General features: G+C 49.1%; 1 protein-coding gene across 2 annotated transcripts in view; it reads right to left on the reverse strand.

Moving 5' to 3' along the window:
• The window catches only part of LOC123994552 (USP6 N-terminal-like protein), a 145,490-nt gene that overhangs the window by 94,700 nt on the left and 27,402 nt on the right, over window positions 1-23,388 (reverse strand). The window contains exon 1 of one of the 2 annotated variants that reach the window (XM_046297261.1): window positions 12,196-14,994. The exons of the other annotated variant lie outside the window; for it this stretch is intronic. Within the exon in view, the coding sequence (XP_046153217.1) occupies window positions 12,196-12,271 (76 nt within the window). The 5' untranslated portion in view covers window positions 12,272-14,994. Of the gene's footprint in view, window positions 1-12,195; window positions 14,995-23,388 lie in introns of those variants that run through there. 2 annotated transcript variants of the gene reach the window in all.

Consider the following 23,388-nt stretch of genomic DNA (forward strand, 5'->3'; position numbering starts at 1 on the left):
CACAGGGCTAAGAGAACAGAGCTTAGACACACACAGGGCTAAGAGAACAGAGCTTAGACACACGGGGCTAAGAGAACAGAGCTTCGATACACACGGGGCTAAGAGAATAGAGCTTCGATACACACAGGGCTAAGAGAACAGAGCTTCGACATGCGGGGCTAAGAGAATAGAGCTTCGACACGCGGGGCTAAGAGAATAGAGCTTCGATACACGGGGCTAAGAGAATAGAGCTTCGATACACACAGGGCTAAGAGAACAGAGCTTAGACACACGGGGCTAAGAGAATAGAGGTTAGACACACGGGGCTAAGAGAACAGAGTTTAGACACACGGGGCTAAGAGAATAGAGCTTAGACACACACAGGGCTAAGAGAACAGAGCTTAGACACACGGGGCTAAGAGAATAGAGCTTCGATACAAAGGGCTAAGAGAATAGAGTTTCGATACACAGGGCTAAGAGAATAGAGCTTAGATACACACAGGGCTAAGAGAATAGAGTTTCGATACACAGGGCTAAGAGAATAGAGCTTAGATACACAGGGCTAAGAGAATAGAGCTTAAATACACAGGGCTAAGAGAACAGAGCTTCGATACACGGGGCTAAGAGAAAAGAGCTTAGATACAGAGGGCTAAGATACACAGGGCTAAGAGAACAGAGCTTCGATACACAGGGCTAAGAGAACAGAGCTTAGACACACACAGGGCTAAGAGAACAGAGCTTAGACACACGGGGCTAAGAGAATAGAGCTTCGATACACACGGGGCTAAGAGAACAGAGCTTAGACACACGGGGCTAAGAGAACAGAGCTTAGACACACGGGGCTAAGAGAACAGAGCTTAGACACACAGGGCTAAGAGAACAAAGCTTAGACACACGGGGCTAAGAGAACAGAGCTTAGACACACGGGGCTCAAAGAACAGAGCTTAGATACACGGGGCTAAGAGAACAGAGCTTAGACACACGGGGCTAAGAGAACAGAGCTTAGATACACGGGGCTAAGAGAATAGAGTTTCGATACACGGGGCTAAGAGAATAGAGCTTCGATACACGGGGCTAAGAGAATAGAGCTTCGATACACACAGGGCTAAGAGAATAGAGCTTCGATACACAGGGCTAAGAGAATAGAGCTTCGATACACACAGGGCTAAGAGAATAGAGCTTCGATACACACAGGGCTAAGAGAATAGAGCTTCGATACACAGGGCTAACAGAATAGAGCTTAGATACACAGGGCTAAGATACACAGGGCTAAGAGAATAGAGCTTCGATACACAGAGCTAAGAGAACAGAGCTTCGATACACAGGGCTAAGAGAACAGAGCTTAGACACACAGGGCTAAGAGAATAGAGCTTCGATACACGGGGCTAAGAGAATAGAGCTTCGATACACACAGGGCTAAGAGAATAGAGCTTCGATACACACAGGGCTAAGAGAATAGAGCTTCGATACACAGGGCTAAGAGAATAGAGCTTCGATACACACAGGGCTAAGAGAATAGAGCTTCGATACACAGGGCTAAGAGAATAGAGCTTCGATACACAGGGCTAAGAGAACAGAGCTTTGATACACAGGGCTAAGAGAACAGAGCTTCGATACACAGGGCTAAGAGAACCGAGCTTCGATACACAGGGCTCAGAGAACAGAGCTTACATACACAGGGCTGAGATACACAGGGCTAAGGGAACAGAGCTTCGATACACCGGGCTAAGAGAATAGAGCTTCGATACACAGGGCTAAGAGAACAGAGCTTCGATACACAGGGCTAAGAGAACAGAGCTTAGATACACAGGGCTAAGAGAATAGAGCTTAGATACAAAGGGCTAAGAGAATAGAGCTTTGATACACAGGGCTAAGAGAACAGAGCTTCGATACACAGGGCTAAGAGAACAGAGCTTAAATACAAAGGGCTAAGAGAATAGAGCTTTGATACACAGGGCTAAGATACACAGAGCTAAGAGAACAGAGCTTCGATACACAGAGCTAAGAGAACAGAGCTTCGATACACAGAGCTAAGAGAACAGAGCTTCGATACACAGAGCTAAGAGAACAGAGCTTCGATACACAGAGCTAAGAGAACAGAGCTTCGATACACAGGGCTAAGAGAATAGAGCTTAGACACACAGGGCTAAGAGAACAGAGCTTAGACACACGGGGCTAAGAGAACAGAGCTTAGACACACGGGGCTAAGAGAACAAAGCTTAGACACACGGGGCTAAGAGAACAGAGCTTAGACACACGGGGCTAAGAGAACAGAGCTTAGACACACGGGGCTAAGAGAACAGAGCTTCGATACACACAGGGCTAAGAGAACAGAGCTTAGACACACACAGGGCTAAGAGAACAGAGCTAAGACACACGGGGCTAAGAGAATAGAGCTTCGATACACACGGGGCTAAGAGAACAGAGCTTCGACACGCGGGGCTAAGAGAATAGAGCTTCGACACGCGGGGCTAAGAGAATAGAGCTTCGATACACGGGGCTAAGAGAATAGAGCTTCGATACACACAGGGCTAAGAGAACAGAGCTTAGACACATGGGGCTAAGAGAATAGAGGTTAGACACACGGGGCTAAGAGAACAGAGCTTAGACACACGGGGCTAAGAGAATAGAGCTTAGACACACACAGGGCTAAGAGAACAGAGCTTAGACACACGGGGCTAAGAGAATAGAGCTTCGATACAAAGGGCTAAGAGAATAGAGCTTCGATACACAGGGCTAAGAGAATAGAGCTTCGATACACAGGGCTAAGAGAATAGAGCTTAGATACACACAGGGCTAAGAGAATAGAGTTTCGATACACAGGGCTAAGAGAATAGAGTTTCGATACACAGGGCTAAGAGAATAGAGCTTAGATACACGGGGCTAAGAGAATAGAGCTTAAATACACAGGGCTAAGAGAACAGAGCTTCGATACACGGGGCTAAGAGAAAAGAGCTTAGATACACAGGGCTAAGAGAACAGAGCTTCGATACACAGGGCTAAGAGAACAGAGCTTAAATACAAAGGGCTAAGAGAACAGAGCTTCGATACACAGGGCTAAGAGAATAGAGCTTTGATACACAGGGCTAAGAGAACAGAGCTTAGACACACACAGGGCTAAGAGAACAGAGCTTAGACACACGGGGCTAAGAGAATAGAGCTTCGATACACACGGGGCTAAGAGAACAGAGCTTCGACACGCGGGGCTAAGAGAATAGAGCTTCGACACGCGGGGCTAAGAGAATAGAGCTTAGATACACACAGGGCTAAGAGAATAGAGCTTAGATACACACAGGGCTAAGAGAATAGAGCTTCGATACACAGGGCTAAGAGAATAGAGCTTAGATACACGGGGCTAAGAGAATAGAGCTTAAATACACAGGGCTAAGAGAACAGAGCTTCGATACACGGGGCTAAGAGAACAGAGCTTCGATACACCGGGATAAGAGAATAGAGCTTCAATACACCGGGATAAGAGAATAGAGCTTCGATACACCGGGATAAGAGAATAGAGCTTCGATACAGCGGGATAAGAGAATAGAGCTTCGATACACAGGGCTAAGATACACAGGGCTAAGAGAACAGAGCTTCGATACACAGGGCTAAGAGAACAGAGCTTCGATACACAGGGCTAAGAGAACAGCGCTTCGATACACAGGGCTAAGAGAACAGAGCTTAGATACACGGGGCTAAGAGAATAGAGCTTCGATACACGGGGCTAAGATAATAGAGTTGATACACACAGGGCTAAGAGAATAGAGCTTCGATACACAGGGCTAAGAGAATAGAGCTTAGATACACGGGGCTAAGAGAAGAGCTTAAATACACAGGGCTCAGAGAATAGAGTTTCGATACACGGGGCTAAGAGAATAGAGTTTCGATACACACAGGGCTAAGAGAATAGAGCTTCGATACACAGGGCTAAGAGAATAGAGCTTAAATACACAGGGCTAAGAGAACATAGCTTCGATACACGGGGCTAAGAGAACAGAGCTTAGATACACGGGGCTAAGAGAACAGAGCTTAGATACAGAGGGCTAAGAGAAAAGAGCTTAAACACACAGGGCTAAGAGAAAAGAGCTTAGACACACGGGGCTAAGAGAACAGAGCTTCGACACACGGGGCTAAGAGAATAGAGCTTCGATACACGGGGCTAAGAGAATAGAGCTTCAATACAGACAGGGTTAAGATAATAGAGCTTCGATACACAGGGCTAAGAGAATAGAGCTTCGATACACAGGGCTAAGAGAATAGAGCTTCGATACACAGGGCTAAGAGAACAGAGCTTCGATACACAGAGCTAAGAGAACAGAGCTTCGATACACAGGGCTAAGAGAACAGAGCTTAGACACACGGGGCTCAGAGAACAGAGCTTCGACACACGGGGCTAAGAGAACAGAGCTTCGACACACGGGGCTAAGAGAACAGAGCTTAGACACACGGGGCTAAGAGAACAGAGCTTAGACACACGGGGCTAAGAGAACAGAGCTTAGACACACAGGGCTCAAAGAACAGAGCTTAGATACACGGGGCTAAGAGAACAGAGCTTAGACACACGGGGCTAAGAGAACAGAGCTTAGATACACGGGGCTAAGAGAACAGAGTTTCGATACACACAGGGCTAAGAGAACAGAGCTTCGATACACGGGGCTAAGAGAATAGAGCTTCGATACACACAGGACTAAGAGAATAGAGCTTCGATACACAGGGGTAAGAGAATAGAGCTTCGATACACAGGGCTAAGAGAATAGAGCTTAGATACACAGGGCTAAGATACACAGGGCTAAGATAGAGCTTCGATACACAGAGCTAAGAGAATAGAGTTTCGATACACGGGGCTAAGAGAATAGAGTTTCGATACACACAGGGCTAAGAGAATAGAGCTTCGATACACGGGGCTAAGAGAATAGAGCTTCGATACACACAGGGCTAAGAGAATAGAGCTTCGATACACAGAGCTAAGAGAACAGAGCTTCGATACACAGGGCTAAGAGAACAGAGCTTAGACACACAGGGCTAAGAGAACAGAGCTTAGACACACAGGGCTAAGAGAACAGAGCGTAGATACACAGGGCTAAGAGAATAGAGCTTCGATACACAGGGCTAAGAGAACAGAGCTTCGATACACAGGGCTAAGCGAACAGAGCTTCGATACACAGGGCTAAGCGAACAGAGCTTCGATACACAGGGCTAAGCGAACAGAGCTTCGATACACAGGGCTAAGAGAACAGAGCTTCGATACACAGGGCTATGAGAACAGAGCTTCGATACACAGGGCTAAGAGAACAGAGCTTCGATACACAGGGCTAAGAGAACAGAGCTTCGATACACAGGGCTAAGAGAACAGAGCTTCGATACACAGGGCTCAGAGAACAGAGCTTACATACACAGGGCTGAGATACACAGGGCTAAGAGAACAGAGTTTAGATACACCGGGCTAAGAGAATAGAGCTTCGATACACAGGGCTAAGAGAACAGAGCTTCGATACACAGGGCTAAGAGAATAGAGCTTCGATACACAGGGCTAAGAGAACAGAGCTTCGATACACAGGGCTAAGAGAACAGAGATTCGATACAAAGGGCTCAGAGAACAGAGCTTAGATACACGGGGCTAAGAGAATAGAGCTTAGACACACGGGGCTAAGAGAACAGAGCTTAGACACACGGGGCTAAGAGAACAGAGCTTAGACACACGGGGCTAAGAGAATAAAGCTTAGACACACGGGGCTAAGAGAACAGAGCTTAGACACACGGGGCTAAGAGAACAGAGCTTAGACACACGGGGCTAAGAGAACAGAGCTTAGACACACGGGGCTAAGAGAACAGAGCTTAGACACACGGGGCTAAGAGAACAGAGCTTAGACACACGGGGCTAAGAGAACAGAGCTTAGACACACAGGGCTAAGAGAATAGAGCTTCGATACACAGGGCTAAGAGAACAGAGCTTAGATACACGGGGCTAAGAGAATAGAGTTTCGATACACACAGGGCTAAGAGAATAGAGCTTCGATACACGGGGCTAAGAGAATAGAGCTTCGATACACACAGGGCTAAGAGAATAGAGCTTCGATACACACAGGGCTAAGAGAATAGAGCTTCGATACACAGGGGTAAGATACACAGGGCTAAGAGAATAGAGCTTCGATACACAGGGCTAAGAGAACAGAGCTTAGATACACGGGGCTAAGAGAATAGAGTTTCGATACACACAGGGCTAAGAGAATAGAGCTTCGATACACGGGGCTAAGAGAATAGAGCTTCGATACACACAGGGCTAAGAGAATAGAGCTTCGATACACAGGGGTAAGAGAATAGAGCTTCGATACACAGGGCTAAGAGAATAGAGCTTAGATACACAGGGCTAAGAGAACAGAGCTTACATACACAGGGCTGAGATACACAGGGCTAAGAGAACAGAGTTTAGATACACCGGGCTAAGAGAATAGAGCTTCGATACACAGGGCTAAGAGAACAGAGCTTCGATACACACAGGGCTAAGAGAATAGAGCTTCGATACACGGGGCTAAGAGAATAGAGCTTCGATACACACAGGGCTAAGAGAATAGAGCTTCGATACACAGGGGTAAGAGAATAGAGCTTCGATACACAGGGCTAAGAGAATAGAGCTTAGATACACAGGGCTAAGAGAACAGAGCTTACATACACAGGGCTGAGATACACAGGGCTAAGAGAACAGAGTTTAGATACACCGGGCTAAGAGAATAGAGCTTCGATACACAGGGCTAAGAGAACAGAGCTTCGATACACACAGGGCTAAGAGAATAGAGCTTCGATACACGGGGCTAAGAGAATAGAGCTTCGATACACACAGGGCTAAGAGAATAGAGCTCCGATACACAGGGCTAAGAGAATAGAGCTTCGATACACAGGGCTAAGAGAATAGAGCTTAGATACACAGGGCTAAGATACACAGGGCTAAGAGAACAGAGCTTCGATACACAGAGCTAAGAGAACAGAGCTTCGATACACAGGGCTAAGAGAACAGAGCTTAGACACACAGGGCTAAGAGAACAGAGCTTCGATACACACAGGGCTAAGAGAATAGAGCTTCGATACACACAGGGCTAAGAGAATAGAGCTTCGATACACACAGGGCTAAGAGAATAGAGCTTCGATACACAGGGCTAAGAGTTAGAGCTTCGATACACAGGGCTAAGAGAATAGAGCTTCGATACACAGGGCTAAGAGAATAGAGCTTCGATACACAGGGCTAAGAGAACAGAGCTTCGATACACAGGGCTAAGCGAACAGAGCTTCGATACACAGGGCTAAGAGAACAGAGCTTCGATACACAGCGCTATGAGAACAGAGCTTCGATACACAGGGCTAAGAGAACAGAGCTTTGATACACAGGGCTAAGAGAACAGAGCTTCGATACACAGGGCTAAGAGAACAGAGCTTCGATACACAGGGCTCAGAGAACAGAGCTTACATACACAGGGCTGAGATACACAGGGCTAAGAGAACAGAGTTTAGATACACCGGGCTAAGAGAATAGAGCTTCGATACACAGGGCTAAGAGAACAGAGCTTAGATACACAGGGCTAAGAGAATAGAGCTTCGATACACAGGGCTAAGAGAATAGAGCTTCGATACACAGGGCTAAGAGAACAGAGATTCGATACACAGGGCTAAGAGAACAGAGCTTCGATACACAGGGCTAAGAGAACAGAGCTTCGATACACAGGGCTGAGATACACAGGGCTAAGAGAACAGAGTTTAGATACACCAGGCTAAGAGAACAGAGCTTCGATACACAGGGCTCAGAGAACAGAGCTTACATACACAGGGCTGAGATACACAGGGCTAAGCGAACAGAGCTTCGATACACAGGGCTAAGAGAACAGAGCTTCGATACACAGGGCTATGAGAACAGAGCTTCGATACACAGGGCTAAGAGAACAGAGCTTTGATACACAGGGCTCAGAGAACAGAGCTTCGATACACAGGGCTAAGAGAACAGAGCTTTGATACACAGGGCTAAGAGAACAGAGCTTCGATACACAGGGCTCAGAGAACAGAGCTTACATACACAGGGCTGAGATACACAGGGCTAAGAGAACAGAGCTTCGATACACAGGGCTGAGATACACCGGGCTAAGAGAACAGAGCTTCGATACACAGGGCTCAGAGAACAGAGCTTACATACACAGGGCTGAGATACACAGGGCTAAGAGAACAGAGTTTAGATACACCGGGCTAAGAGAATAGAGCTTCGATACACAGGGCTAAGAGAACAGAGCTTCGATACACAGGGCTAAGAGAACAGAGCTTCGATACACAGGGCTAAGAGAACAGAGCTTCGATACACAGGGCTAAGAGAATAGAGCTTCGATACACAGGGCTAAGAGAACAGAGCTTCGATACACAGGGCTAAGAGAACAGAGCTTAGATACAAAGGGCTCAGAGAACAGAGCTTAGATACACGGGGCTAAGAGAATAGAGCTTAGACACACAGGGCTAAGAGAACAGAGCTTAGACACACGGGGCTAAGAGAACAGAGCTTAGACACACGGGGCTAAGAGAATAAAGCTTAGACACACAGGGCTAAGAGAACAGAGCTTAGACACACGGGGCTAAGAGAACAGAGCTTAGATACACGGGGCTAAGAGAACAGAGCTTCGATACACACGGGGCTAAGAGAACAGAGCTTCGATACACACAGGGCTAAGAGAATAGAGCTTAGATACGGGGCTAAGAGAATAGAGCTTAGATACACGGGGCTAAGAGAACAGAGCTTAGATACACAGGGCTAAGATACACAGGGCTAAGAGAATAGAGCTTCGATACACAGGGCTAAGAGAACAGAGCTTCGATACACAGGGCTAAGAGAACAGAGCTTAGATACACAGGGCTAAGAGAACAGAGCTTAGATACACAGGGCTCAGAGAAAAGAGCTTACATACACAGGGCTAAGATACACGGGGCTAAGAGAACAGAGCTTAGACACACGGGGCTAAGAGAACAGAGTTTAGACACACGGGGCTAAGAGAACAGAGCTTAGACACACGGGGCTAAGAGAACAGAGCTTAGATACACAGGGCTAAGAGAACAGAGCTTAGACACACGGGGCTAAGAGAACAGAGCTTAGACACACGGGGCTAAGAGAACAGAGCTTAGATACACGGGGCTAAGAGAACAGAGCTTCGATACACACAGGGCTAAGAGAATAGAGCTTAGACACACGGGGCTAAGAGAATAGAGCTTAGATACACAGGGCTAAGAGAATAGAGCTTCGATACACACAGGGCTAAGAGAATAGAGCTTAGACACACGGGGCTAAGAGAATAGAGCTTCGATACACGGGGCTAAGAGAATAGAGCTTAGATACGGGGCTAAGAGAATAGAGCTTAGATACACAGGGCTAAGAGAACAGAGCTTAGATACACAGGGCTAAGATACACAGGGCTAAGAGAATAGAGCTTCGATACACAGGGCTAAGAGAATAGAGCTTCGATACACAGGGCTAAGAGAACAGAGCTTAGATACACAGGGCTAAGAGAACAGAGCTTCGATACACGGGGCTAAGAGAATAGAGCTTAGATACACAGGGCTAAGATACACAGGGCTAAGAGAATAGAGCTTCGATACACAGGGCTAAGAGAACAGAGCTTCGATACACAGGGCTAAGAGAACAGAGCTTAGATACACAGGGCTCAGAGAAAAGAGCTTACATACACAGGGCTAAGATACACACGGCTATGAGAACAGAGCTTAGATACACCGGGCTAAGAGAATAGAGCTTAGATACACCGGGCTAAGAGAATAGAGCTTCGATACACAGGGCTAAGAGAATAGAGCTTCGATACACAGGGCTAAGAGAATAGAGCTTTGATACACAGGGCTAAGAGAATAGAGCTTCGATACACAGGGCTAAGAGAATAGAGCTTCGATACACAGGGCTAAGAGAATAGAGCTTAGATACACAGGGCTAAGATACACGGGGCTAAGAGAACAGAGCGTAGACACACGGGGCTAAGAGAACAGAGCTTAGACACACGGGGCTAAGAGAACAGAGCTTAGACACACAGGGCTAAGAGAACAGAGCTTAGACACACAGGGCTAAGAGAATAGAGCTTCGATACACAGGGCTAAGAGAATAGAGCTTAGATACACAGGGCTAAGATACACGGGGCTAAGAGAACAGAGCTTAGACACACGGGGCTAAGAGAACAGAGCTTAGACACACGGGGCTAAGAGAACAGAGCTTAGACACACGGGGCTAAGAGAACAGAGCTTAGACACACGGGGCTAAGAGAACAGAGCTTCGATACACACAGGGCTAAGAGAATAGAGCTTAGACACACACAGGGCTAAGAGAACAGAGCTTCGATACACAGGGCTAAGAGAATAGAGCTTAGATACACAGGGCTAAGAGAATAGAGCTTAGATACACGGGGCTAAGAGAATAGAGCTTAGATACACGGGGCTAAGAGAATAGAGCTTAGATACACGGGGCTAAGAGAATAGAGCTTAGATACACGGGGCTAAGAGAATAGAGCTTAGATACACGGGGCTAAGAGAATAGAGCTTAGATACACGGGGCTAAGAGAATAGAGCTTAGATACACGGGGCTAAGAGAATAGAGCTTAGATACACAGGGCTAAGAGAATAGAGCTTAGACACACAGGGCTAAGAGAACAGAGGAAGCCTTTGTTAAGGAGATTCTTGAGGCCTAGATGTCTTGAAAATAACACACATCACAACCCATATATAATCACTAGCCAGTAGCCTGAATGGGGATATAGAGTGTTACGGCTCCACCCAGAGCCCAGGTGATTCTCCTCAGAGTGTAGACTGAGCTTTTGGCAGTGAAAAGCATTAGCCAATCATTAGTGCCCACAGCCCAACACTGACCCCTCAGAGCTGGTCCAATCAGCAGACAGGACTAGATCGGGGTCACCAAGTGTCCCATTACCCCAGGGAACCTTCCTTCATTATTAACTACTCACCACACACACACACACACACACACACACACACACACACACACACACACACACACACACACACACACACACACACACACACACACACACACACACACACAGAGCCATTACAGCAGTACCAAGGGAGTCTCTTTCTCTCTGGCCAACTCTCTCATACACAGACACACAAGGGATCTGTCAGAAGTTAATTGCATTCATTTTGAGGGACACGGTACAGCTAACGTACAACACAGACAGATACACACAGAGACAGATACACTCAGACAGACACACTCAGACAGACAGACACACTCAGACAGACAGACACAGAGACAGACACACTCAGACAGTCATACACACTCAGACAGACAGACACACTCAGACAGTCATACACACTCAGACAGTCATACACACACAGACAGACAGACACACACACTCAGACAGTCATACACACTCAGACAGTCATACACACTCAGACAGTCAGACACACTCAGACAGTCACACACACAGAGACAGACAGACACACACAGAGACAGACACACTCAGACAGTCATACACACTCAGACAGACACACACACACAGAGACAGACAGACACACACACACAGAGACAGACAGACACACACACACAGAGACAGACAGACAGACACACACAGAGACAGACAGACAGACACACACAGAGACAGACAGACAGACACACACAGAGACAGACAGACACACACAGAGACAGACAGACACACACAGAGACAGACAGACACACACAGAGACAGACAGACACACACAGAGACAGACAGACACACACAGAGACAGACAGACACACACAGAGACAGACAGACACACACAGAGACAGACAGACACACACAGAGACAGACAGACACACACAGAGACAGACACACACAGAGACAGACAGACACACAGAGACAGACAGACACAGAGACAGACAGACACAGAGACAGACACACACAGAGACAGACACACACAGAGATAGACACACACAGAGATAGACACACACAGAGACAGACACACACAGAGACAGACACACAGACAGACAGACACACACAGAGACAGACACACACAGAGACAGACACACACAGAGACAGACACACACAGAGACAGACACACACAGAGACAGACACACACAGAGACAGACACACACAGAGACAGACACACACAGAGACAGACACACTCAGACAGAAGCACACACACAAAAGAAAGAAAGGCATTTCACTCTACTTGTCCATGAAACAATAAAACTTGAAAAACACACACCTCCGTATCTGGTGGCTGCTCTGCGTCGGGAGGGAGACACCAGCTCCCTGACCATATGAAGCACCTGCATGCTCATAGTGGGGAGGGGCCAACCATGTACACCGGGCGTGGGGAGCCCACTCTCGCCCTCCCGACAACCTCATCCCTCACAGGGTCCTCTGACATCATCCCAATGTCTTAAAAGTCAAGCCCATCTTATCCCTAGGCACCAGGTTTAGGGTCCACAGAGCCCGGATCTTTCCCCAGTCCTAGTTCCTCTCTTTGGGGTGGAGTAGTGGCGGCAGCCCCTCAAGGTTCCAAGGATGATTCCAAGGTTAGCTTTAGCCTCCAGTTCCACCCAGTCATCCCTAAGCCTTTTTCCTCTCTGCTCCGATCCAACCTCCCTCTCTCCTCAGTCGCTCTCAGCACCAGCAGCAAGCCCTCAACAGTCCCTTACGTGATCACACATGCACGTCCCTAGCACTCACACACACTTTCTCTCCTACCCTGCTACATGTGAATATCTATGACAGTCACATTTAGGTCGACCTAGAGAGGCAGTCTGTTCTAAGACACTGAAGGCAGTCTGCATCACTGCTCTTTCTCTCCTCTCTCTCCAGGGGTCAGCGGTTGTTCCTGTCGAGGTAGATGATCGCCTCCGTCCTCCTACGGCTCTCACATGTCCAGCAATACCAGACCACCGCTCTCACAGGTCCAGCGATACCAGACCACCGCTCTCACAGGTCCAGCGATACCAGACCACCGCTCTCACAGGTCCAGCGATACCAGACCACCGCTCTCACAGGTCCAGCGATACCAGACCACCGCTCTCACAGGTCCAGCGATACCAGACCACCGCTCTCACAGGTCCAGCGATACCAGACCACCGCTCTCACAGGTCCAGCGATACCAGACCACCGCTCTCACAGGTCCAGCAATACCAGACCACCGCTCTCACAGGTCCAGCAATACCAGACCACCGCTCTCACAGGTCCAGCAATACCAGACCACCGCTCTCACAGGTCCAGCAATACCAGACCACCGCTCTCACAGGTCCAGCAATACCAGACCACCGCTCTCACAGGTCCAGCAATACCAGACCACCGCTCTCACAGGTCCAGCAATACCAGACCACCGCTCTCACAGGTCCAGCAATACCAGACCACCGCTCTCACAGGTCCAGCAATACCAGACCACCGCTCTCACAGGTCCAGCAATACCAGACCACCGCTCTCACAGGTCCAGCAATACCAGACCACCGCTCTCACAGGTCCAGCAATACCAGACCACCGCTCTCACAGGTCCAGCAATACCAGACCACCGCTCACATGTCCAGCAATACCAGACCACTGCTCTCACATGTCCAGGTAAAGCAGACAACTGCTCTCACAGGTCCAGGTAAAGCAGACCACTGCTCTCACAGGTCCAGCAATACCAGACCACCGCTCTCACAGATCCATTAATAACCAGACCACCGCTCTCATAGGTCCATTAATACCCAGACCACCGCTCTCACAGGTCCAGCAATACCAGACCACCGCTCTCACAGGTCCAGCGATACCAGACCACCGCTCACACAGGTCCAGCGATACCAGACCACCGCTCTCACAGGTCCAGCGATACCAGACCACCGCTCTCACAGGTCCAGCGATACCAGACCACCGCTCTCACAGGTCCAGCGATACCAGACCACCGCTCTCACAGGTCCAGCGATACCAGACCACCGCTCTCACAGGTCCAGCAATACCAGACCACCGCTCTCACAGGTCCAGCAATACCAGACCACCGCTCTCACAGGTCCAGCAATACCAGACCACCGCTCTCACAGGTCCAGCAATACCAGACCACCGCTCACATGTCCAGCAATACCAGACCACTGCTCTCACATGTCCAGGTAAAGCAGACAACTGCTCTCACAGGTCCAGGTAAAGCAGACCACTGCTCTCACAGGTCCAGCAATACCAGACCACCGCTCTCACAGGTCCAGCAATACCAGACCACCGCTCTCACAGATCCATTAATAACCAGACCACCGCTCTCATAGGTCCATTAATACCCAGACCACCGCTCTCACAGGTCCAGCAATATCAGACCACCGCTCTCACAGGTCCAGCAATACCAGACCACCGCTCTCACAGGTCCAGCAATACCAGACCACCACTCTCACAGGTCCAGCAATACCAGACCACTGCTCTCACAGGTCCAGGTAAAGCAGACCACTGCTCTCACAGGTCCAGGTAAAGCAGACCACTGCTCTCACAGGTCCAGGTAAAGCAGACCACTGCTCTCACAGGTCCATTAATACCCAGACCACCGCTCTCACACACAATGTCATCTCAACCAGACGGCTGGGAGCTGGAGGTCGTTGTTTGTTAGCTGCCGTTAGCTGCTCTTCTGAGACTCACAGGTTCAGCGGAGAGAGAGGGTGTGTTCTTTTCCCCAGTCGGTGCTCCCACACACAGAACACACACATCTTGTTCGGCAGAGGCAATAGAGTTGAACACGCACCCAGCTCTCAGGAACACAGGAAGGAGACTGTCAGATCTCTCTCTGTTGCTCTCCCTCTCTGTTCAGAGAGCTGTGCTGTAGGAGTTCACCTGGCAGGCAGAACAGATGAAGGTGGTTTGGATCAATAGCAGCAGTATCCCTGCTCCAAAGACACGCCACTCTGCTCACATCCACAGCTAGCTAGCTCACTGGGGTAAGGCAGTCAGTCCACCCAACTCTCATTGTTCTCTCTCCCTGTTTATTACTCTCTCACTTCTCGCTCTCTCCCAGAGCACTGCTCTCTCCCCATCTCGCTGTTCCTCTCTTGTTCCCACCCTCGTTCTCTCCTTCCAAATGGATTTAATGGGAGTACATCCTCATTCACGGACAGCCTCGCTCTCCCCCCTCTGCCTCAATCTCTCCTCTCCCTCCCTCCCTCTGTTTTTCTCCCCCTCTCCTTCTCCGTAGCTCCCCTCTTAGTAACGACACGCTGCTCCACCGTCACTCTGAAGCCTGGTGCATGAACAGAACGGGGAAATACAGGGGAAGTCAAAACCAGCTGTATGTGATCATCAGTAGTTGTCTCTCTCTATATGTGTCCGAGTCTCCCCCAGTCTCAAAACCAGCTGTATGTGATCATCAGTAGTTGTCTCTCTCTATATGTGTCCGAGTCTCCCCCAGTCTCAAAACCAGCTGTATGTGATCATCAGTAGTTGTCTCTCTCTATATATGTCGAGTCTCCCCCAGTCTCAAAACCAGCTATATGTGATCATCAGTAGTTGTCTCTCTCTCCGTGTGTCCGAGTCTCCCCCAGTCTCAAAACCAGCTGTATGTGATCATCAGTAGTCGTCTCTCTCCGTGTGTCCGAGTCTCCCCCCGTCTCAAAACCAGCTGTATGTGATCATCAGTAGTTGTCTCTCTCTGTGTGTGTCCGAGTCTCCCCCGTCTCAAAACCAGCTGTATGTGATCATCAGTAGTTGTCTCTCTATGTGTGTCCGAGTCTCCCCCGTCTCAAAACCAGCTGTATGTGATCATCAGTAGTCGTCTCTCTATGTGTGTCCGAGTCTCCCCCGTCTCAAAACCAGCTGTATGTGATCATCAGTAGTTGTCTCTCTCTATATATGTCGAGTCTCCCCCAGTCTCAAAAGCAGCTATATGTGATCATCAGTAGTTGTCTCTCTCTCCGTGTGTCCGAGTCTCCCCCAGTCTCAAAACCAGCTGTATGTGATCATCAGTAGTCGTCTCTCTCCGTGTGTCCGAGTCTCCCCCCGTCTCAAAACCAGCTGTATGTGATCATCAGTAGTTGTCTCTCTCTGTGTGTGTCCGAGTCTCCCCCGTCTCAAAACCAGCTGTATGTGATCATCAGTAGTCGTCTCTCTATGTGTGTCCGAGTCTCCCCCGTCTCAAAACCAGCTGTATGTGATCATCAGTAGTCGTCTCTCTATGTGTGTCCGAGTCTCCCCCGTCTCAAAACCAGCTGTATGTGATCATCAGTAGTCGTCTCTCTCTGTGTGTGTCCGAGTCTCCCCCAGTCTCAAAACCAGCTGTATGTGATCATCAGTAGTTGTCTCTCTCTGTGTGTGTCCAAGTCTCCCCCGTCTCAAAACCAGCTATATGTGATCATCAGTAGTTGTCTCTCTCTGTGTGTGTCCGAGTCCCCCCCCCGTCTCAAAACCAGCTATATGTGATCATCAGTAGTCGTCTCTCTCTATATGTGTCCGAGTCTCCCCGTCTCAAAACCAGCTGTATGTGATCATCAGTAGTTGTCTCTCTCTGTGTGTGTCCGAGTCTCCCCCCGTCTCAAAACCAGCTATATGTGATCATCAGTAGTTGTCTCTCTCTGTGTGTGTCCGAGTCCCCCCCCCCGTCTCAAAACCAGCTATATGTGATCATCAGTAGTCGTCTCTCTCTATATGTGTCCGAGTCTCCCCCCGTCTCAAAACCAGCTGTATGTGATCATCAGTAGTTGTCTCTCTCTGTGTGTGTCCGAGTCTCCCCGTCTCAAAACCAGCTGTATGTGATCATCAGTAGTTGTCTCTCTCTGTGTGTGTCCCAGTCTTCCCCCCCCGTCTCAAAACCAGCTGTATGTGATCATCAGTAGTTGTCTCTCTCTGTGTGTGTCCGAGTCTCCCCCAGTCTCAAAACCAGCTATATGTGATCATCAGTAGTTGTCTCTCTCTGTGTGTGTCCGAGTCTCCCCCGTCTCAAAACCAGCTGTATGTGATCATCAGTAGTTGTCTCTCTCTCTGTGTGTCTGAGTCTCCCCCCGTCTCAAAACCAGCTGTATGTGATCATCAGTAGTTTTCTCTCTCTGTGTGTCTGAGTCTCCCCCCCCAGTCTCAAAACCAGCTGTATGTGATCATCAGTAGTTGTCTCTCTCTGTGTGTCTGAGTCTCCCCCGTCTCAAAACCAGCTGTATGTGATCATCAGTAGTTGTCTCTCTCTGTGTGTCTGAGTCTCCCCCCCCAGTCTCAAAACCAGCTGTATGTGATCATCAGTAGTTGTCTCTCTCTGTGTGTCTGAGTCTCCCCCCGTCTCAAAACCAGCTGTATGTGATCATCAGTAGTTGTCTCTCTCTGTGTGTCTGAGTCTCCCCCCGTCTCAAAACCAGCTGTATGTGATCATCAGTAGTTGTCTCTCTCTGTGTGTCTGAGTCTCCCCCGTCTCAAAACCAGCTGTATGTGATCATCAGTAGTTGTCTCTCTCTGTGTGTCTGAGTCTCCCCCCAGTCTCAAAACCAGCTGTATGTGATCATCAGTAGTCTCTCTGTGTGTCTGAGTCTCCCCCCGTCTCAAAACCAGCTGTATGTGATCATCAGTAGTTGTCTCTCTCTGTGTGTCTGAGTCTCCCCCCGTCTCAAAACCAGCTGTATGTGATCATCAGTAGTTGTCTCTCTCTGTGTGTCTGAGTCTCCCCCAGTCTCGGTGTCTCTCCCCATGTCTCCCCCTCCGTCTCCCCGTCTCCCTCCATCTCTGCCTTTGGCTCCCTCTCTCCCTAACACTCTCGATATCTTCCCCTCTGTCTCCCTCCACTAATTTCCTGCACTCATCTTTCTGTTGATGATGGTTAATCAGAGGATAACCATGGTGCTCTCCCAGAAGCATGTCAGAAGCATGTTTGCCAATTCAGGCAAACAAACATGTAATGATGTCGCATAAGGCTTACTTCATTATTCAATGTTTTTAAATGATTTTCCCTGCATCAGACGTACTTCAACTCTTTCCTTTCCTGTTATGTATTCTCCAGAAATTCAATGCTTTTCACCCTGGCAACCATGGCAATATAAGGTGATGCCATTCAGTTACAGAAGATCATACATCATTGACGCATTTCATTGACCTTGCAAAGAGATGACTCATACATGCACAAAGAGATGACTCATACATGCACAAAGAGATGACTCATACATGCACAAAGAGATGACTCATACATGCACAAAGAGATGACTCATACATGCACAAAGAGATGACTCATACATGCACAAAGGTGGGAACCTGCACGCAGACACACATGTACACACACCATCAACCCAAGGATAGTGTGCAGTCTGCATTGCAAGCTGTAATGGGGCAGCCAGTGTCATTCTTTATCATAATGACATTTCCCCACAAAGACACACTCACACACACACACACTTCTTTAACTCTGCACGCACAACAAATAAAGCTGTGCAAGAGTGTGTGTGCAGCCCTCCTAAGGCATTGAGTTATTGGGCCCAACACTATAGAGCACTGTCGCTACGCCCCAACACTATAGAGCACTGTCGCTACGCCACAACACTATAGAGCACTGTCGCTACGCCCCAACACTATAGAGCACTGTCGCTACGCCCCAACACTATAGAGCACTGTCGCTACGTCCCAACACTATAGAGCACTGTCGCTACGCCCCAACACTATAGAGCAATGTCGCTACGGCCCAACACTATAGAGCAATGTCGCTACGGCCCAACACTATAGAGCACCGTCGCTACGCCCCAACACTATAGAGCACCGTCGCTACGTCCCAACACTATAGAGCACTGTCGCTACGCCCCAACACTATAGAGCACCGTCGCTACGGCCCAACACTATAGAGCACCGTCGCTACGCCCCAACACTATAGAGCACCGTCGCTACGTCCCAACACTATAGAGCACCGTCGCTACGCCCCAACACTATAGAGCACTGTCGCTACGCCCAACACTATAGAGCAATGTCGCTACGGCCCAACACTATAGAGCAAGAGCCCAACACTATAGAGCACCGTCGCTACGCCCCAACACTATAGAGCACCGTCGCTACGTCCCAACACTATAGAGCACCGTCGCTTCGCCCCAACACTATAGAGCACCGTCGCTACGGCCCAACACTATAGAGCACCGTCGCTACGCCCCAACACTATAGAGCACCGTCGCTACGTCCCAACACTATAGAGCACTGTCGCTACGCCCCAACACTATAGAGCACTGTCGCTACGGCCCAACACTATAGAGCACTGTCGCTACGGCCCAACACTATAGTGCACTGTCGCTGCGTCCCAACACTATAGTGCACTGTCGCTACGTCCCAACACTATAGAGCACTGTCGCTACGTCCCAACACTATAGCGCACTGTCGCTACGGCCCAACACTATAGCGCACTGTCCCAACACTATAGTGCACTGTCGCTACGGCCCAACACTATAGTGCACTGTCGCTACGTCCCAACACTATAGAGCACTGTCGCTACGGCCCAACACTACAGAGCACTGTCGCTACGGCCCAACACTACAGAGCACTGTCGCTACGGCCCAACACTATAGAGCACTGTCGCTACGGCCCAACACTATAGAGCACTGTCGCTACGGCCCAACACTATAGAGCACTGTCGCTACGGCCCAACACTATAGAGCACTGTCGCTACGCCAACACTATAGAGCACTGTCGCTACGCCCCAACACTATAGAGCACTGTCGCTACGCCCCAACACTATAGAGCACTGTCGCTACATCCCGACACTATAGAGCACTGTCGCTACATCCCGACACTATAGAGCACTGTCGCTACGCCCCAACACTATAGAGCACTGTCGCTACGCCCCAACACTATAGAGCACTGTCGCTACGTCCCAACACTATAGAGCACTGTCGCTACGCCCCAACACTATAGAGCACTGTTGCTACGTCCCAACACTATAGTGCACTGTTGCTGCCCCAACACTATAGTGCACCCAACACTATAGTGCACTGTTGCTATGCCCCAACACTATAGTGCACTGTTGCTATGCCCCAACACTATAGTGCACTGTTGCTATGCCCCAACACTATGCTGCTGTTGCTATCTGTCTGTGACCCTGACATGCTGGGAGTGTGGGGCCCATCACAGAGATAGAGGTGGTGCTCTTAAGTCCCCTGGACAAATGCACACACAGCACAGTGTAGCAGGGTAGTGGGTTCGATCCCCGGGACCACCCATACGTAGAATGTATGCACACATGACTGTAAGTCGCTTTGGATAAAAGCGTCTGCTAAATGGCATATTATTATTATTATTATAGTGGACTTCAGCGTTTATTGTCTAGTCTTGCTGGCCCCATCTTCTACAGTTCCCGTGTGCCGTCATATGCTGCCTTAATATGATCAACATAAACCTTTCTGACTAAGATAACCAAGGGAAATAAAGGTATGTGTGTGTGTGTGTGTGTGTGTGTGTGTGTGTGTGTGTGTGTGTGTGTGTGTGTGTGTGTGTGTGTGTGTGTGTGTGTGTGTGTGTGTGTGTGTGTGTGTGTGTGTGTGTGTGTGTGTGTGTGTGTGTGTGTGTGTGTGTAATCTGTACTGACCAAAGGCGTGCAAAGCAAGAGAGGTGAAGAGAGGAAGACACGGCGGAGTATGGATTGATCTCCTGTCGATGGAGGAGACACACAAAGGCGTATCGACAGTCTCCCCTCTCTCCGACGGCCCCTCAGCCCTGGTCATACACCCTCAGGGCCAGTCATACACACATCAAATCAATGGCCCCTCCACGGCGCTCTGTTCACACCTGCCTGACTGGGAAATGACAGATAAGTCCTTCAAAGCTGGGGAACCATCACCTCTTCAATCTAGGAGGAAGATGGAGTTCAGCCTGTCAACAGTCCTCAATCTATGAATCAGCAAAGGATAGAAGGAACTGTCTGTGTGGGTTTTGGGTGGTTTTCGATTGAGGACACTCAAGATGGAACACACTCCAGAGGTCAAGATACCAGAAAGTGTCTCCAGAGACGAGGGAGGGATGAAAGGGAGAAAATTGAGAATGAGAAATGGGGAGAAAGAGCGAGCAAGGTAGGAGAAAACTAAATAAGAAACGGCAAATAGACTGATAGAGTAAGAGGGAAAAGAGAGTAGAGGTTTGCACAGGCTCATTGTCACTGACTGAAATCAGTCAAGAGACGTCTCCAATTTTAGCAGTCCAACATGAATACAGCTCTTTGATCGCTGTCGGTTTGCTGCTTGACAGTAGTACCTCCAATATCCCGAAACATTCCCTCTCGCTCTCCCTCCCTACATGCATCTCTCTCCAGCAGGTTCACTCCAGGTCGAGCTAGCTGACAAGGGGGCTAATGCACAAACAAATCAACGTGACAAAATGCTGAAAACAGCCAGTCGCTGTTAGCGTGGACCGGTAGGAACACACTGTAGAAGGCCAATAAGTACAGGAACTCTACACTAACAGTGTGTTGTATTCTGAACTAAACTGGCTTCCCTTACTCATCTCCTAACTTCCATGAACACTGACCTGATAGGTCAAAGCAACATGATAAATCCCAGTCCCCTGTCCCTTCCCTCCTCTCTCCCTTTCCTCATCCTTCCTCTGTTCTGGCTCCGTGCCACAGGGCACGAGGGAATGGAAGATGGGGGGGGGCTCCCTCACACTTCCTGTTTGCACCATGTCACTTCCTGCTCTCAGGGTTTAACTTTCCAACCAATCAAAAGACCGCTATTATTCCACTGACTACTGTCCTGCTGCATACCCACACTGCTCTGAGTCTCCAAACTCTACAATGACATCTGACCTTTCCTCATCTCTGAGCACTTTCAGTCCTCGCCCAAACCAGTTCTGGCCACTGACCATCTCACACCTCACTCTTACACTCTCAAAAGGCCGTTCCCACATCCAAGCCAGTCATCCCACTCACCCAAACCAGGCCTCTGCCTCTACCAAAGTATACTCATCATCCCAAACCTGGCCTCACCCCTCACGCCTAAATCTGTCCCTCCCTCTAACCCCATACTTTCCCTCTGGCAAGCCCAGTCTGTCCTTCACCCTACCCTCTGTAGCCAGAGTGACCTATACGCCACGGCATGTACAGAGCATCTGCTGTGGCCTTTTACAGGATGGTGAGAGATTCAGAGAGCCATAAAGGCTCTCTATGGGGAGAGCTGAGCAAACAGATGTGTGAAAGAGTGTGGTGTGTGTGTGTGTGTGTGTGTGTGTGTGTGTGTGTGTGTGTGTGTGTGTGTTAGGAGGGTGGAGTTGTTTACATTCCAACAGTAAAATCAGCAGCTGCTAAAACAGTGGAGCACCAGAGGTAGAGGTGACCATGATGTGTAGTCGTGCTGTGGGAGTTTATGAACGATACCCATGATGCTCTGCTCAGGCACGCTCGTGGTCAGCCAGCCGTTCATGCCTCTTTGACATTGGTCGAGACGATGTGCGTCGTTCGTCATCGGTCGACGGGTTGCATGCCATTTGTCAGAGAGTGTGTGTGCGGTTACTCAATGCTCAGTAGGGTGTGTGTGTCATTTGTTATTGGTCATAGGGGTGGGGCCAGCTTGCCAATGGTCAGTGGAGGTGGGGGGGGTGGGTGGTATTGGTCACGAGGTGTGAATGGTTTGGCCATTTGTCACAGGGTGCGGTAGGGTGGTTTCTCATTGGTTAAGGTGTGTTGTGTCCTGGCCACTAGGGAGACAGGAATGACTGCCTGAGCGCCAGCTATTTAAGAGCGTGCCAGCGTATGCTGCAGTGTAAGCCATGTGTGTTTAACAGCTCGCCCGTGTGTGATATGCATTCACCTCATCACAATTACACCAATGTACACCACAAATGTGTGTGTGTGTGTGTGTGTGTGTGTGTGTGTGTGTGTGTGTGTGTGTGTGTGTGTGTGTGTGTGTGTGTGTGTGTGTGTGTGTGTGTGTGTGTGTGTGTGTGTGTGTGTGTGTGTGTGTGTGTGTGTGTGTGTGTGTGTGTGTGTGTGTGTTGGAGGTACAGATTTACGAGCCCCATTCATAAACCGCGGGTACATAGAAGACCCCGTTCCGCTTTCGTTTGAACAGCCACATTGTTTATATGAGGCTTTCAAGGCAAAACACGACGCAAGTAAACCACCAGATTGAGCTAGATGTTTGAACACATGGGGTTCTGGTCAAAAGTAGTGTACTATATAGGGAATATGGTGCCCTTTGGGATGCGCGCTGAGACAGTGGAATAACGGCGTGAGTAAATATGATGTGAATGAAGGCCCAGCCGGTCTCGGTTCTATACATAGTGCATGACCCAATCTGTCTGAACTCAACTCCAACACATGAACTATTGAGAGGTTCAACTTTGTGAGGAGCAGCAGGGTGCCAGGGTAGAGCTGGGAGTAGGGATCACCATGGCAACATGCAGACTACAACACCCATGATAGGCCAACAACCAGCCTTATGGTAGTAGAAAAGTCACCACAATTACTGTGTGTGTGTGAGAGAATGTGGAGAGAGAGAAATGCTAATTGGTAATAGAATTGACT

This window comes from Oncorhynchus gorbuscha, linkage group LG14, assembly GCF_021184085.1.
Source record: "Oncorhynchus gorbuscha isolate QuinsamMale2020 ecotype Even-year linkage group LG14, OgorEven_v1.0, whole genome shotgun sequence".
Classification (NCBI taxonomy): domain Eukaryota; kingdom Metazoa; phylum Chordata; class Actinopteri; order Salmoniformes; family Salmonidae; genus Oncorhynchus; species Oncorhynchus gorbuscha.